Source organism: Lycium ferocissimum, chromosome 3 (assembly GCF_029784015.1).
Source record: "Lycium ferocissimum isolate CSIRO_LF1 chromosome 3, AGI_CSIRO_Lferr_CH_V1, whole genome shotgun sequence".
In the NCBI taxonomy this organism is placed as follows: Eukaryota; Viridiplantae; Streptophyta; class Magnoliopsida; order Solanales; family Solanaceae; genus Lycium; species Lycium ferocissimum.
This window is the reverse complement of record NC_081344.1, coordinates 10727824-10742996: the sequence shown is the minus strand read 5'-3', so window position 1 is coordinate 10742996 and position 15173 is coordinate 10727824. Positions and strand designations below refer to the sequence as shown.

General features: G+C 35.5%; 2 protein-coding genes across 4 annotated transcripts; both read left to right on the top strand.

The window, feature by feature from the left end:
- Nucleotides 1–2648: 2648 nt before the first annotated feature.
- On the top strand, nt 2649–8213 carry LOC132049691 (interactor of constitutive active ROPs 2, chloroplastic-like). Of its 3 annotated transcripts, none has more exons than XM_059440594.1 (5): nt 2649–2887; nt 4129–4170; nt 5039–5195; nt 6037–6650; nt 7083–8213. In XM_059440594.1, the coding sequence occupies exons 2-5, from the start codon at nt 4151–4153 to the stop codon at nt 8011–8013; spliced, it is 1722 nt and encodes a 573-aa protein (XP_059296577.1). In that variant the 5' UTR covers nt 2649–2887; nt 4129–4150; the 3' UTR covers nt 8014–8213. The 3 variants fall into 3 exon arrangements, with proteins under 3 accessions (XP_059296577.1, XP_059296579.1, XP_059296578.1); XM_059440596.1 differs by lacking the exon at nt 2649–2887 and adding an exon at nt 3003–3021; XM_059440595.1 differs by lacking the exon at nt 2649–2887 and adding an exon at nt 3330–3974.
- A 2169-nt stretch (nt 8214–10382) lies between these two features.
- LOC132049690 (small ribosomal subunit protein uS12) lies at nt 10383–14613 on the top strand. The gene is made up of 4 exons (XM_059440593.1): nt 10383–10538; nt 13862–14017; nt 14122–14248; nt 14335–14613. The coding sequence occupies exons 1-4, from the start codon at nt 10534–10536 to the stop codon at nt 14473–14475; spliced, it is 429 nt and encodes a 142-aa protein (XP_059296576.1). The 5' UTR covers nt 10383–10533; the 3' UTR covers nt 14476–14613.
- The last annotated feature ends 560 nt before the right edge of the window (nt 14614–15173 follow it).

Sequence of the window (15173 nt, the reverse complement as noted above, 5' to 3'; positions counted from 1 at the left end):
AATAGACAAGTGTTTCGGGACAAATATTTTTTAGATTGTGAACAACTAATATGGAACGGGGAGTAATAATACAAAGAGAAAACAGAAAATGCCACAACGAAATTTGAAAGCCTTTCTTCACCAACCAAGCCTCTAGATACCATAAATTAGGCAAGCTATACATATACTAAAATGGCTGGAGTAATAGTACCTTAGAATCAAAGAGGCAACTCTAATAACATGTTTTTGATTTGTCAGCTGGATTATCTGATGGGGGATGGAGTTGAATTTAAGCAGGTCAAAATGAGTTTAATTAATAATGATATCAGTTAACTCATTCAAAAGTTACTTGGGGTGAGATAATCTACACCGAAATGTGTCGAATAATGAATCATAACCCAATCAATCCAACGCTACCAAATTATAATTTCAGTGTTCTTTTTTTGTCTGTTTGTTTTATAATTTAATCTATTACCAATAAAACTTTCTTTATTATAACTCTATCTAACGTATCAAATTAATAAAAAAATGTAACAATATCTAGACAAGTTATGTTATGTGACGGGTCAGTTACATACTTACACTAAATCGACCAATAATTAGATAATTTGTCTTGAGTTGTGCCCATATTGATCTGTCATAAAAATATTCTTAGTTAAACATGTTCAAACTTGGTCATGTTGGACAAGTCGTATTTTCATGAGTTAATTTTGCTATTATTTCGCGTGCAATTTATAATACATTAAACAAAGACCAAATTTTCTATGGTGAATGTGACTCGGATCCCTTAACCCATTGGTAGACAGTCATTTCAAATGTTTGTTAGCTAGGTTGTTTGGCCTAGCAGAGGAATCTATGTGTCTAAATGTCACCTTTAACTAATTTGTACTATTTGCCTTGTGTCTTTATTTTACAAGATTCCCGTGTTATCGTTTTGTTAAAGTGATTAAATATAAAGATATGTTGAATTATTGAGAACGAGACTGCACATAATTAGCGTAAGTCAACAACTTGTGTAACAGATAACGTTGAGGGTTACTAAAGTTTTTTGTTTATAAAAGATTTCGATCCGTGAGAGTTCATGGATATTAGACTCTAATGTTTAATTTAGTAGTAATATTCTAAGAAAATAGTCGTTGTAAACTAAAGAAAGAAAAAAACATGTAAAAATATACTCTCCCGTTTCAAAATGTTTGTCTTATTTTTTTTAGTCCGTTTAAAAAATAATGCATTTTTTTTTTCTTTTGTATTTCTTTGGTTAAATTAAACGTGGCGTATTGGAATGGCGAATTAAAGAGCGTTTTGATCTGATTATACTTTAATTTAAGACCATAAAATTGAAAAGTTTCATTATAAGATTCAAAATTCTTCTTTACTTTTTAAAGTTTCCTGTCAAAAAACCAAATAAAGATTTTGAAACGGAGGAAGTAATTGACAAGTTCCCAGTGAGTATATGAATTGCTCGGCTGTTTTTACATGTTCACTAAAAAAATATTGATAAGAAAAATAATTTAACCAATTCACCCTTATTAAGTTCTTAATCTTTAGTTACATTATCTTATTTTAAGTAAATAAATAAATTTTATTCACATATCTTTTTTTTTAGAATAATTAATGCTAAGGATAAAACTGAATGCATAATTAATTTTCCATTGATTTTCTAAAACTACAAGTACACCCATCTTAAGTAAACATGACAATTAAATGGAAGGGGAGGAAGTATATATTATCTGTACAAAATAAAAGATTTAAACTATATTTAGCAATTTTAATATTTTGCTGTAAGGATAACTCAGAATTAAAAACGACTAAACGAACCTACATTCAAATAGTAATAAATGATGCCAGTCCCGATATATGCCTTTATCTTTCCCCATATATACTCTATAGTCCATGTTGGAGAAGAATTTCCTATATTACTCCATTATTATCATTTCTACAACCACCCGAAAGGAAGAAAAAAAAGATTTATTCCTCATTCACTTCGAGCACAAAAGATATATAAAACAAAATTAAAACATAAAAAACAATAGAAAGTACAAAAACAGAAAACCGATTAGTAGAGTTGAAACCGATTAGTAGAGTTGTCACTTTCATTTAACTAAAAAACAAGTTAAATCCATCCAATTCAGTGCTTTGGTTCGGTAACTTGAGAGGTATCATTCACTAACCTTGGGCCCCACCAACAAATGGAGCGACAAGTATTCCGGCATCTTTAACTAGAGGTTTCGGATTCGAGTCCCTCTGAGTAAGGAGTCACCTTTATTAAAGAGTGTTTTATCCCCCAATGTGAGATTTTCCGGCACGAATCAGCATTTAATCGGCCAACACTGGGTAAAAAACCAAAAAAAAAAAAAAATCTTATTGGTCCTACAAGGGTTGTGAAGGAAATGATATTCCGTCGTCCTTAACCAAAGATCTATGGTTGAGCCTCCTGTAGAATAACTTTTTGTTAAAGGGATGTTTGTCACACAATGTGAAATTTATCCGATCACAATTCGAATCTGATAAACCCCACGTGAAGTCACGGACAATAGGGTGAAAAAAAAAAACACGTAAGTCCCACAACATCCAATAGAACGTGGTCAAGCTCGTGTGGGCATTAATTAATTTATCCATATCTGTACTTTCCTTTTCAATCTGTTTCCTATTACTCCAATCTTTTCACTTTCTATATTCACTGACAAAAAACAGAACGTACATAGAAGTTTAGTGAAAAAACAGAAAGGATAGTGATTGGGAAACTGCAAAATCAGCTACCTCTATATAGTAGTAGTTCTTTTCTATTCTTCTTCAGTTTCTTGGAGTTGGTTCTTATTCTTTTTTTTTTTTTTTGAATAATAGAGGCTGCTGATTATTTTTTTTCCACTAGCAAACTTGATTTTCAGTACTGGACGGGATATTTCTGGTCAGTCAAAAACTGTTCATTTATTGTCTTTAGAGATATGTTGGTTCTGCTCATTTATAATGGTTATGTTTTTCCATCTGAATTCATGTGTTTGGTGTACTAGTTGTTGCTCAGAGCATTCATTTCTCATGTAGGTTGGTGTCTTTTTTTTTTTTTTTTTTGAATGTGAGTCGGTTTCTTTAGAATAAAGCTTCAATCTTTGAGGATATTTTTAGTTGGTTTAACATGTAGGTTTCTTCTTGTTTTCTTTTTTTGTTGCCTGCAATAAGTATTGGCATTAATTCGGATTCGCGTCGCGTATTAATTTAAGTTAAGCCGCCTCCTGTAACAAGATTTTTTTCCATACTCAAGTCTGGACACGAGACCTATGATTAAGAATGAAAATGAACTTGTGAATTTTTTTTCCCGTTTCATACTTACTTTTTTTCCGTTTATTTGTTAATGCTTTTGGGTTTGTTTCTAAATACTATACAGAGGATACATAACATTATTCTATTGGTTGCAGGACATGTTTTTCCTTTAAGATCAACTCCCTTGTAGTGGGGTTCCTTTTATCAGATCTGTTAATGGATTAGAAACTGGAAAAAAAAAAATTCAAAGAAGATTCTCCAGTTGTGTATCATTTTATGCGTTTGTGTCCCATAAAGTCATTAGTGATTACTATGTTAATTAGGCACTTTCCAAAGTTTTCATTTCAAATGTCTTAGATGAGCTTAAATGAGCAACCTAGACAGTGAGGATTCATATAGCCGAACCCAACTTACTTGTAATTGAGACACACTTGTATTTGTTGTTATGATTATGGTTCCTAATGTCATTTTCTATGTGTATTTTAGTGTCATTTTCTTAGGCATGATGTTGTCCCAAAGTGTTATTGCTATACAGTATAAGCAGAAGAGTAGAAATGAAGTAAAGGAAAAAGAATTGGATAGATATGGCTACATAATGACAATTATTTTTAAAACTTTCTTTGCATTTTTTTCTTTTTTCTTTTTTCTTTTTCTGTTTTGGCTTCTTTCTCTTGTATTTTAGGTTTGGTTGGTGGTAGTGGAGGTTGATTTCTATATGGAGTTCCTTTGAAGGGATGGTGTGTGTTACTTAATTTGGTTTCTAATTTGGATGTAGATTGCAATTTGCAAATCCATCATGTACCATTGTTTTTTCTGTAGTTTTGTACTTTTGCATATGCACATTTTAATCAAATTTCTTTCTAAACCAAAGAATCTTCTGAACTATTTCAGGTGTTTCTGAGAGGAGATTAATATGCAGACACCAAAATCCAGGTACTTCTAATTTAATCAGATCTTTTCAGTAGTCCTTGAGCATCCTACTCTGCATTTATTGATCTTCTTTTTACATGTAATTCAAAAGCCATCCCATGTTTTTTACCTTCTCCACCTTCTTCCATGTGATTTGAATCCATTGGGTTGTTCCTATTTAACATATGAATATCAATTTATCAATTGAAGAGTGAAAAAGATAAATATTTATCAACTATGGACTCTTAGTTTCACTTCTCCCTTAGCTGTTCATTCTTTCCTACCTTTAGCTTCTAAAATTGTTGCGATGCTGTTTGTCGATGAGTCATACCTCATCTTTAATAATATAAAGTCGTGTAGTTATTATCTATATCTGAAACAAAAATGGGAACCAAATGCCTCGAAGTAATGTAGAGACTAGAGTTATGACTTATGTATTAAGATTTATTTTCTCTCATACCTCAAGTCAAACGAGCCCTCAGAGCAATGTTTGTAACAGTAATATGCGCACCATTCATCTGCTATTATTTGAAAATTTTGCAGCTCAGCTTATGCTATCTCGGAAAAGAATTACTATTGAGACTGACACTGAAAGGAGGAACTGATTAGAACAAAAGAGTTTGATACTTATCACAAAAATTGAGTTGCGAAAACTTCTGGATAGGCATCCTACATCTGAACCAATATCTTTCTAGTTAAAGAATCTCTTTCTAGTTGCTCTGGAACAATTAAGAGATTCTCTAGAAGAAGAGGAGAAAGTAGAAAAGACTTTGATTCAGTCTCTCTCGTATTGCTTGTTATTTATTATTTTTGACAATTTAACATATAAACTTCTGTAACATATTAGTTGTTTGACTATCTCATTGACCTTCGTACGTGTTTTTGGCTGAAGGAATGTTACGGTGGAGGTGCCACAAAGGACGTCTCCTACAGCTCCAAAGACAGCCCGAAAGCTCAAAACTCCAGGATCAGATGCTCCAACCAGGACACCAAAAGAGAGGAGTCCCAAAGTTGTTGTTCGTCGTTCTCCACGAAGTCCAGCATTAGAGGTATAGAAGAAACTTAAATACTTAGGTTTACAAAAATTTCTGCAACTAGGACAAGTCTATCAACTATGTGTCAATTAAGTTAAAACTTTCGTCCTATTAATCTTGCATTGTCTCATCTATAAATTGGCAGTTAACATGTTCATCTATGCTTTAACTCGTTTGTCTCGAAATGACCTTTTAATACAGCTATCTTCTCCTTGCAAGTGTAAAAAACCTTCACTTTTGGTGTCTTCATGTCTTTCTAGCACTTCTGAATGGGAGGTCTCAGTACTGAAACTGTTTAGTTGGCTTTCTTTCTCTCTTGTTTGTGGAAGATTTATGGTAGTGTCACTAATAACCTGTTTGCTAAGCTGGGAAGTTAAAAGTGCTTATTTATTTTTTTGAAAAAATGTTTATTTAGTGCTTTTGAGTGGTAGAAGAATTAGTTTTCAGAAGTTGAAAAAGTAACTTTTTCCTAGAAGCACTGTTGGAACATTTGCCAACACAAAATTGTTACTTTATTATTACTTGCATAAATGTTTTCAAATTGATTAGTCAAACACAAACTACTACTCTGCAAAAGTACTTTTTCACGAAGCACTTCTGACAAAAAACACTTTCCAAAATAAGCAGATTCCGGAAGCTTGGCCGAACAGGCTATAAATCAATTGTTCTTTCTATTACTTCGTGTTTTTTTTTTTCTGTCTCGTGTCTGACTAGCTGTTTCAAGGAACTTGTATGATCAAACTTATTCCATTTATAGAACTTAAAATTCCAAAATCTACAGAATTATCTTTCTATTCTTATTATAGGCTATAAACAAATGTTATTACTGTGCTCATTGCTCATGTTTGTAAAACAGAAGAAGAATCCAACCAGAGATTCTGACTTGGAAACTCAGTTTGCTCAACTTCAAGAAGAGCTGAAGAAGGTAAAGGATCAGCTCAATTCATCCGAATCATTAAAGAGACGGGCTCAACTAGAGGCTGAGGAAGCTAAGAAGCAGCTAAAAGCCATGTCAGATCAGCTTGAGGAGTCCGAGAAACAACTACTCGAACTCTCAGATTCTGAAGAAGCTCGGATCCTGGAGCTGCGCAAGCTCTCACAGGATCGAGATCGAGCATGGGAATCCGAACTTGAGGCTGTCCAAAAGCAGAATGAATTCAACTCTGCTGCTTTGGCTTCTGCAATGAATGAAATCCAGAAGCTTAAAATTCAGCTGGATAGAGTGGCTGATTCTGAAGCCAAACAAGCTCGCCATGCTGAATCAGCTAATGCGGAGATTCAAAGCCTAAGGGGAGAACTAACGGAAACACTTACTTTGGTCGAACAAATGAAAAACCAGCTAAACGATAGCAAAGAATCCGAGGCTTGCGCGCTTGAAGAAGTGAGTAAAGCACAGATGCAGCTGGAAGCGGCGAAGATGACCGAGGATGCTCTACGTTCTGAAGGTCTGAAAGCAATGGAGGCTTGCAGGTAAGGGTGTCAAATGGGCGGGTCAAAATAGGCTGAGTTAATAAATAGGCGGGTTAATGACCCATCCAAAAGTTAGTTGGGTTCAAATGAGTTGTGCTAAAATGGGCTAAAAAGCGAGTCATAATCCAACCTGTCCAATTCTTACTAAGTTTTAATTTCTTTCTTTGCTCTTCTGTAATTTTATAAGTACCTAGTATTTTTTTTCTCTTTATTATGTCTATAAATAATATATCAAATAATATACGATTAGAACTTATCCGCATCGGATGGTTACATCAGTTTCGAATAGATTTCGACAAGGTTTCTATGGCTCAATTTGGGCTACATATCAGCTCAATTTTTTATTGAAATGAGCTCGGCTGAGAAAACCAAACTTGAACGGGTTGGACGGGTCATGTTTTCATGGGCTAATTTTGTCACCCCTCCTTGCAGGTCCTTGTCGTTGGAGCTAGAACAATCTATCAATCGAGTAGCTACATTGGAGGAACTTGTCAGCGAACTCCAAAGCGCTCATCAAGGTATTGAAAGCACGAACTCTGCACAAGAAAACGGAGCTAATTTAGAAGCCGAGGAACTCAAAACTGAGCTTAGTAATCTACAAGTTGAGGTAAGTCAACTAAGAGCTGCATTGGAGGTTTCAGAGACAAGATATCAGGAAGAATATATCCAGAGCACTTTGCAGATTAGAAGTGCTTATGAGCTAGTTGAACAATCAAAATCTGAATCAATTCGAAAAGAGGCTGAATGGGAGGCAAAGTTAGACGCTGCAAAAGTCGACCTGGAAGAGTTAAAGGAGAAATTAATGAGCAAAGAAGCTACGCTACGGAACATTTCAGACGAAAATAAGGATGCTATAGTTGTAGTGAGGGAATCAGAGTCAACTTTGGCAGATATGAGGGCGCGTTTATTCGACAAAGAGATGGAACTGCAGAATATTAAGGAGGAAAACGAGACGCTGAAGTCAGAAATGAAGATGAGGGAAACCGAGGGTTGCAAAGTGAACGATGAAACTCTTGCCTTGGCAGAAGCCGCAAGAATTGCAGAAAAAGAGGCCTTGATGAAGTTAGGTCATTTGACTGAGGAAGCGGATAATAGTATCAGAAAGGCAGCACGTGTCACCGAGCAATTGGATGCAGCACAGAATGCCAACTCGGAGATGGAAGCGGAATTGAGGAGGTTAAAAGTGCAATCGGATCAATGGAGGAAAGCTGCTGAGGCAGCTGCAGCTATACTTTCATCAGGAAACAACGGGAAATATGTGGATTCTCCATTATCTGAAGATACAGATGATGACTCGCCCAAGAAGAAGAATGGCAACATGTTGAAAAAGATTGGTGTTTTATTGAAAAAAGGCCAGAAGTAGAAACATATCTTTGCAGGTTGCTTTTGAATAATCACTGTTTGATTTGTCTGATAATAATAGTCTAGTTTACATTTCCAGTTTTTTGTTAATAAATTTTACTACACACCTTATGAATCTTGTAGAAGATTTTTGTATAGCTATTTGAAATTAAGAACACTGTATGATCTCAATCGCCAATACTCGTAGGTTCCCTGAGGAGATATTAAGTGTTGTAATTTCTTTTGGTTACAATTTTCAGTTTTTATGGTAGCTGGTCTACTCTGGTATTTTGAACAAATTCTGCAAATATAACGAAGCAAAGAAACATGAGTAAAGGTAGAAATGGATCTATCTGCGCACAATGAACTCGTCCAGTGTTGTTGTGTGTATATGTTTTTAACCTTCAACAGACAACAGTAACAAGAAATAATTATGGCAATATATTTATTTTCATGTCGATAATTAAGTGTTTGAGCTGTGAATTATGATAAATTGTTGGACGCAAGTTAAAAACTCAAAAGAACTAATACAACAACTCCGTACCTAGTGTAATCCCATAAGTGGGTCTGGGGAGGTAGATCGCACGCAAACCTTACCCCTACCTTGACATGTAAGGAGGTTGTTTTAAAGATAAACCCGAGATTAATTAGAAATCTATCAACATTTCATGTAAATATCAACAATATTTCATCTAAAACATCACATTACATGCACAATATGCTAGCTTATAAATTACTATAACTTTAGGAGGAGAATCGAATGAACTTATGGAAGTAGAAAAGAGGAGTAGAATCATTCGACAGAGTTTCCATTCTAATGTCAACCACTCTCTGTGTTTTTGATATTATATTGTCTTTATTTAAACAAGAGGAATGGACAAATTAAATATGACTAGGGCAAAAGGTGAAAATATAACCATTAACTTTGCAATTTAGAGCAGATATACCTCTCGTTACAAAAGTGGTGTATATATACCCCTGCCGTTACAAATTAGTGCAAATATACCCCTCAACTTTGTAATTTAAAGCAGATATACCCCTCGTTACAAAAGTGGTATATATATACCCCTGCAGTTACAAAATGGTGCAAATATGCCCCGGCCGTTACAAAATGGTGTAAATATACCCTTTTCGCTGACGGGAGTTTTTTTTAAAAATTATTTAGGTTATTTTTTAATTAGAAAAATGTCACGTGACTTTTAAAAAAGTCTACCTATTTTGTTTTGAGTAGACATATTTTTCCAAAGCCATGGTAATTTTTTTTCTGGTGTGTCGGGTATGGTTCATTTAAAAAAATTATCTCCGTGACTTTAAAAAAATAAGTCTACCCATTTTTTAAAAGAACCAGACCCGACCCATCGTAAAAAAATTACTATATCGCTTTAGAAAAGTATTCTACTAAAAAAAAATGGATAGATATTTTTTTAAAGTCACGTGGCATTTTTTAATTAAAAAATGACCTAAATGATTTTTTTTTTTTTTTAAAACCATAGCGAAAAGGGTATATTTGCACCATTTTGTAACGGCAGGGGTATATATACACCACTTTTGTAACGAGGGGTATATCTGCTCCAAATCGCAAAGTTGAGGGGTATATTTGCACCTTTGTGCACATGAGGAGTCCGCCGTGTCTCGGTCCCCCAAATTAGCAGGTCATCATCCTCTCGGACCGCCCATCGATCATCGCCTTGGTAAACTATTGCCTCACCGCCTAGCTAATCGGACGCGAGCCCCTCCTCGCGGATTCCTCCTTTGCTCCTCGGCTACGGGGTATTAGCGGTCGTTTCCAAAATCGTTCCTTCCCACGGGTTAACTTACGCGTTATTCACCCGTCTGCCACTGAAAACATCGTGACTATCATAATTTTTTTTATAGCTGTGGTGTCCAGATCAGCTTGCGCACACCTCGATTAACTCCATGAAGTACCTGCTACCTCCCATAAAGATTAATAATTTATTGTCTCATAGATAGTAAATCAATCGTCATTGCGTCGCAATTCAAAATGTAGTATCACTTGGTTTGCAGGGAAATGCATAGGAGTGGGTTTATCTTGTGCGGATCCAATGATAGCAGTTGCAGGTTCCCTTGTCATAAAAAAAAATGTAGTATCACTAGTTTGATATTAAAATTAGATTATTGCTCTTTCACTCTATAACTTAATTTTAGGACTATCATAAACCCTCGTTTTATTTCTCCTGCAATTTGTGGACCTTTTAGATCATAGTCTATAAATCCCTCTTGAGCAAAGGAAAAACCTTATGAGAAAACGTTTAACCATGGTCGAATTAGACGGTAATCTAATTCTTTATCAGTTCTGAGGGCAATATTTGCATAAATCAGCCGATCATAGAAACCAGAGATTCTGGGCCTAAGCATACGGCCCAATACATTCTTAGAGCCCAACTTCCATCTGAAGCAGCCCAAACCCATAACTCTTTTATACATGGTTTAGGGTTTAATTTACACTGCTATTGCCTCTTCTCATCACCATAACATTTCAAAACAACACCCTGACGTTGGAGTCCTCTGTTACTCAGCAAACATGGGGTATGTGTTTTTCCATTTTGATTCTGATTCGAGCCGAAATAAATTTCTGCAGTAAATGCGAGGTAAGGTTACTGGCTGATACAATGAGACCTCGTGTCTACTCTTCCCTCGGATCCCACGATAGCGGGAAGCCTTAGCGCACCGGCCGCTTTTTTATTGTAATTTGTAGTTGTAGTTACGGAGAGTGTTTAAGTACTATAGATCTGTGCAGGGACTAAAACTTGGCAGATTAAATTGCTTTTTTTCCTATGTGGCTTAATGCATTTTTATGTGGAAAAAGGATGGCATGAAATGTTTAGAGTGAGCTAGGAGTCAATATGGATTTCACATCCATCGCGATGATTTTTGATACAGAAAGGAATAAAGAAAACTGGATTCAAATAAAATATCACTTGGAGAAATCTGAATAACGTTATAAAATAACAAAATATATAAAAAAAAATGTAGAGATTGACAAAACCCTGCGGAGACAGAAACACTAGGTGACTTTCTCCGGTCTGTCCTAGCCTTGGCAGAGTTAGCACGTAACCCTTAAAATTAGTTGAGGTGCGCGCAAGCTTGCCCAGACACCACGGTTAGAGATTGTTGGTAGATGTTCTCATTCACATATCATTCATAGGGCTAAGAATACCAAAATCCACCCCAACAGTCACAAGAATTAAATTGACAGTGTAATGGATACATGTATAATATACATAGTTCATTGGATGTGTCAACGTGAAGCACATCATGAAATGACAGAAAAGGTCCCTATGTTTGCTGAGTTGGCAAGAAATAGCAAGGGCATTTAAGGAAATAAAAAGGTGGGTAGAGTGCTAATCTACTTGACTCATGTAGTAGGTTAGCAAAACTCTATATATATCGCAAATATATATAGGGTTTTGCTAACTTATTCCATGGCTACAGTAGGTTAATATTGTTTCCATTTTAAATTTTCCTTAAATACCTTTATGAGTACATCATCAAAACATTAAATTAAGTAGGTGTTTGTGCATGAGATGGTGAGATTTGACAAAAAAGTGGGATTTGAAGTTGAAGTTGAAAAGGGTATTTGTAAGTTGGAGTTGTGTCTGGACATGAAAATATAGTTGAAGTTTTGTGAGCGAAAATTTGGAACTCCTAAAACTTTTGAAATGTCAATTTTTTTAAAAAATAACTAATAAAAAGTTATATGCCATAAAATGAAATGATATAGATTAAAGAAGAAGAATTGTAGTAACTTGACATTAAATGTCAAAAGAGTACAAAATCTAACGCAACAATAGAGCGAAAATAAAAATAAATAAAAATTTACAGTAAAAAAAGCTAAAATTATTCAGATGTGGTATATCTACAATAACTAAACAATATTATATGTGCAAAAAAAAAAAATGGGTTAGAAAAAATACCTCAAAATAGCTTTTTTGCCAAAAAGCTTTGAATGAAGAAATTGCTCCAAAATCGGACAAAAAATTGAGTTTTGGACTAATGAGCCACAACAAAGGGACCAAAATTTTTTAAAAGAATAATTTTAGAGTGAGTTAAAAAGAATAGTTTGACTACGTTTCTTTTGAACCTAGGGTCTATCGGAAACAACCTCTCTACCCCATAAAGTTAGAGGTAAGGTCTGCGTACATCTGACCCTCCCTAGACCCCACTTGTGGGATTACACTGGGTATGTTGTTGTTGTTGTATAGCCCGATTAAGAGCGAATTGAGAGTTGGCAGAGAACTGAAAAAATGGCTACTGCTTCTCAATGCAGTGGCTGATGGAGGAAGACAAAAATCAAGGGCAAATTGTTGCCCAAGATACTACGTGCCAAATTCAAAAAAAATGAATTGCAAGTTGTTGGCTGCAACACGACTAGTAATTTAGTTTAAAAGAATTCTAATTAGTTGGCTGTGATTTGCAATTAGTTTTTTTGGGGAAAACTACGTAATGGCCATAAAATGCTAAGTATTTACCCGAGCTTGCCCATTTTAGTTGATGCGCAGCCAAAGTAATTACCCGCGCTAACTTCAACCTTTCAGCCTTTTTTCGTCTTATTCAAAAAAGCTGACATCAGCATTGACTGAAGCTGATGTCCGGCCGAAAAAGGGAGGAATGGACACTTCGTGTAATTATTTTGGGTGGCAGCAAAGCAAAGTAGATGGGCATGTTCGGGTAAATACTTTGCTTTAATGGACAATTATGTAGTTTTCCTTTTTTTTTTTTTTTTTTTTTTTAAATGATGGGGCTGACAGACCAAACGTCCGTTTGGAGTGGGATGGCTGTAAGTCGTTCGCCAATTTGAGACAAGCCCAGTTTGGTTTGTCTCAATTTAACAATCCTTTTTGGTTGATTTGCTTGAAAAAATTACTGAAATTGGTATTAATAATTACCAAATAATCAATAAAAAAAAACCTTTTTTAGGCTCTGGCCTCCTTTATATGATTCATAATATAAATTTACATTATCTATTAAATTGTCTAGTAAGCCTTGTGACTTTTGGGATCAATTTTGCACCCTACAAAGCATTCTTAGCTCTATGATATATACAACTTGAGTGAGATTAACTAATAATAATTTCTACATGCTTCTCTCTATTCCTATTTTACTTTATCTTACATGTTTTCTGTTAGATACTTATCAAATGATAATGTTCACGAGATAGTGGCCCTATATGAAATTTGTTAATAAAAATCCCTCATTAATTATCATGCCTCAACCCAAACGGTCCTAAAACTCTTGGCAGAATATATTGGGACCACCTCTGAACTTGAAGCATTCTATTTGGTGCATGCCTGAACGTTATGTTGGCCTAATTGCAAACCACCCCCCCCCCCACCCCCCACCCCCAAAACCCCCCAAATTGGAATTTCAATAATTTGAACCCGTTAACAGCCACCTGGCATAAAAAGTAGATTCAAACTATGTGTGGACGTGTGAGAGAGTAAATATATCACATCATATAAATTTAACAATAAAAAAAATGGTAAAATCAACCATTTCCCTTCATTTTCTCCATCCCAACATTTGTCTCATATTTTTTTTCACTGAATAAAACGGATCAAGTCTAGGAGGATCCAATGTATTCTGCCAAAATTCTTTTGATAAGCTGTGAAGAATGGGCTCTAAGATATTAAGTAACAGATTTTGTGGTTGAGGGGGAAGATCATTGCCCATTAAGATTATATTTGTGTTGTATTGTATGATTAGTTCATTTTAGAATCCTGTGATTCGTCATGGTATAGCATCAAGTAATATTTGCAGTGCTCTGTATACTTTAGAATGTGCTAGTTGAAGGGGAGAATGTGTAGCCATGCTTGTGTAAGCTATATATTTATGGGTTAAACATTTTGCAGGAAGACACGTGGTATGGGAGCTGGACGCAAGCTGAAGTCCCACCGCAGAAGGCAAAGGTGGGCTGACAAGTCCTACAAGAAGTCCCATCTTGGGAATGAATGGAAGAAGCCATTTGCTGGGTCATCCCATGCCAAAGGCATTGTGCTTGAGAAGATGTAGGTTCGCTTTACTCTGTTTATTCTTACATTGTACCCTAAGCCATGCAGATTTATAGCACTTGTGGCTCTAACGTACAAACTTGCTGGAACGTTTTGTGCAGAGGTATTGAAGCTAAGCAGCCGAATTCTGCTATTCGTAAATGTGCTAGGGTTCAACTCATCAAAAATGGGAAGAAGATTGCTGCCTTTGTTCCCAATGATGGTTGTTTGAACTACATTGAAGAAAATGTATACCCTTTGCTTTCTTCTATCTCTTTTTTTCAACATACCCGAATTTCGTCAGTTTTCTTGTTGCTGACCTTGACACATTGCAGGATGAGGTGTTGATCGCTGGATTTGGTCGTAAGGGACACGCCGTGGGAGATATTCCTGGTGTCAGGTTCAAGGTTGTGAAGGTTTCTGGTGTCTCTCTCCTTGCTCTCTTCAAGGAGAAGAAAGAGAAACCAAGATCTTAAGTTGCCCTCTTTTTGCCAAAATATTTTCAAGCATGTAACAGCCTATTAGCTATCTTGAGTTTGTGAACAACAGTTTTTGATCTAGTTATTGTACTGGAACTTTTGTTCATCTGTGAAATTCATATTTGTTACCTTGAAGTATGTTGGAATTAAGACCCCACCCCCCTACATGAAAAAAAAAAAAAAAAAACCTGAAAACAAGCTTTGCTCTTTAGATGCTCTCAGTGTGAGCACAATCCAGACTGTCGTTTCGATTTGAATGGAAGAATCTAATCTATAACTTTCTTCGTAACTTATGAGGGAAAGAGTATTGGTAGCCGGTACAATGGGGTTAACCAATAGATGGTGGTGTGCCTGCATTTGAAAACTAGTTCAAAAATGAGAAAATGTGCCAATCTGATCTGGAATGTTATGCATTGTAACAATGAAACAAATCGTAACGCGAATGAGGCTCCCAAGCAACGAAAATCATGAGCAAAAAGCACAGGAAAAATAAATTTGCAAATAGTGATTAATTGCTAAGAATTCTTTTCTGGAGGGAACGGAGGTTTGATATTTGTTATGTGGACTCTGTTCAGTTTTGTTATTGTTTTAAGGGAAAAGGGTCAAAAATACCCCTGAACTATTCGAAATAGGTCACTTATACCCTCCGTTAATTTTTAGGGTCAAAAATACCCTCGCCGTTACCAGATGAGGCC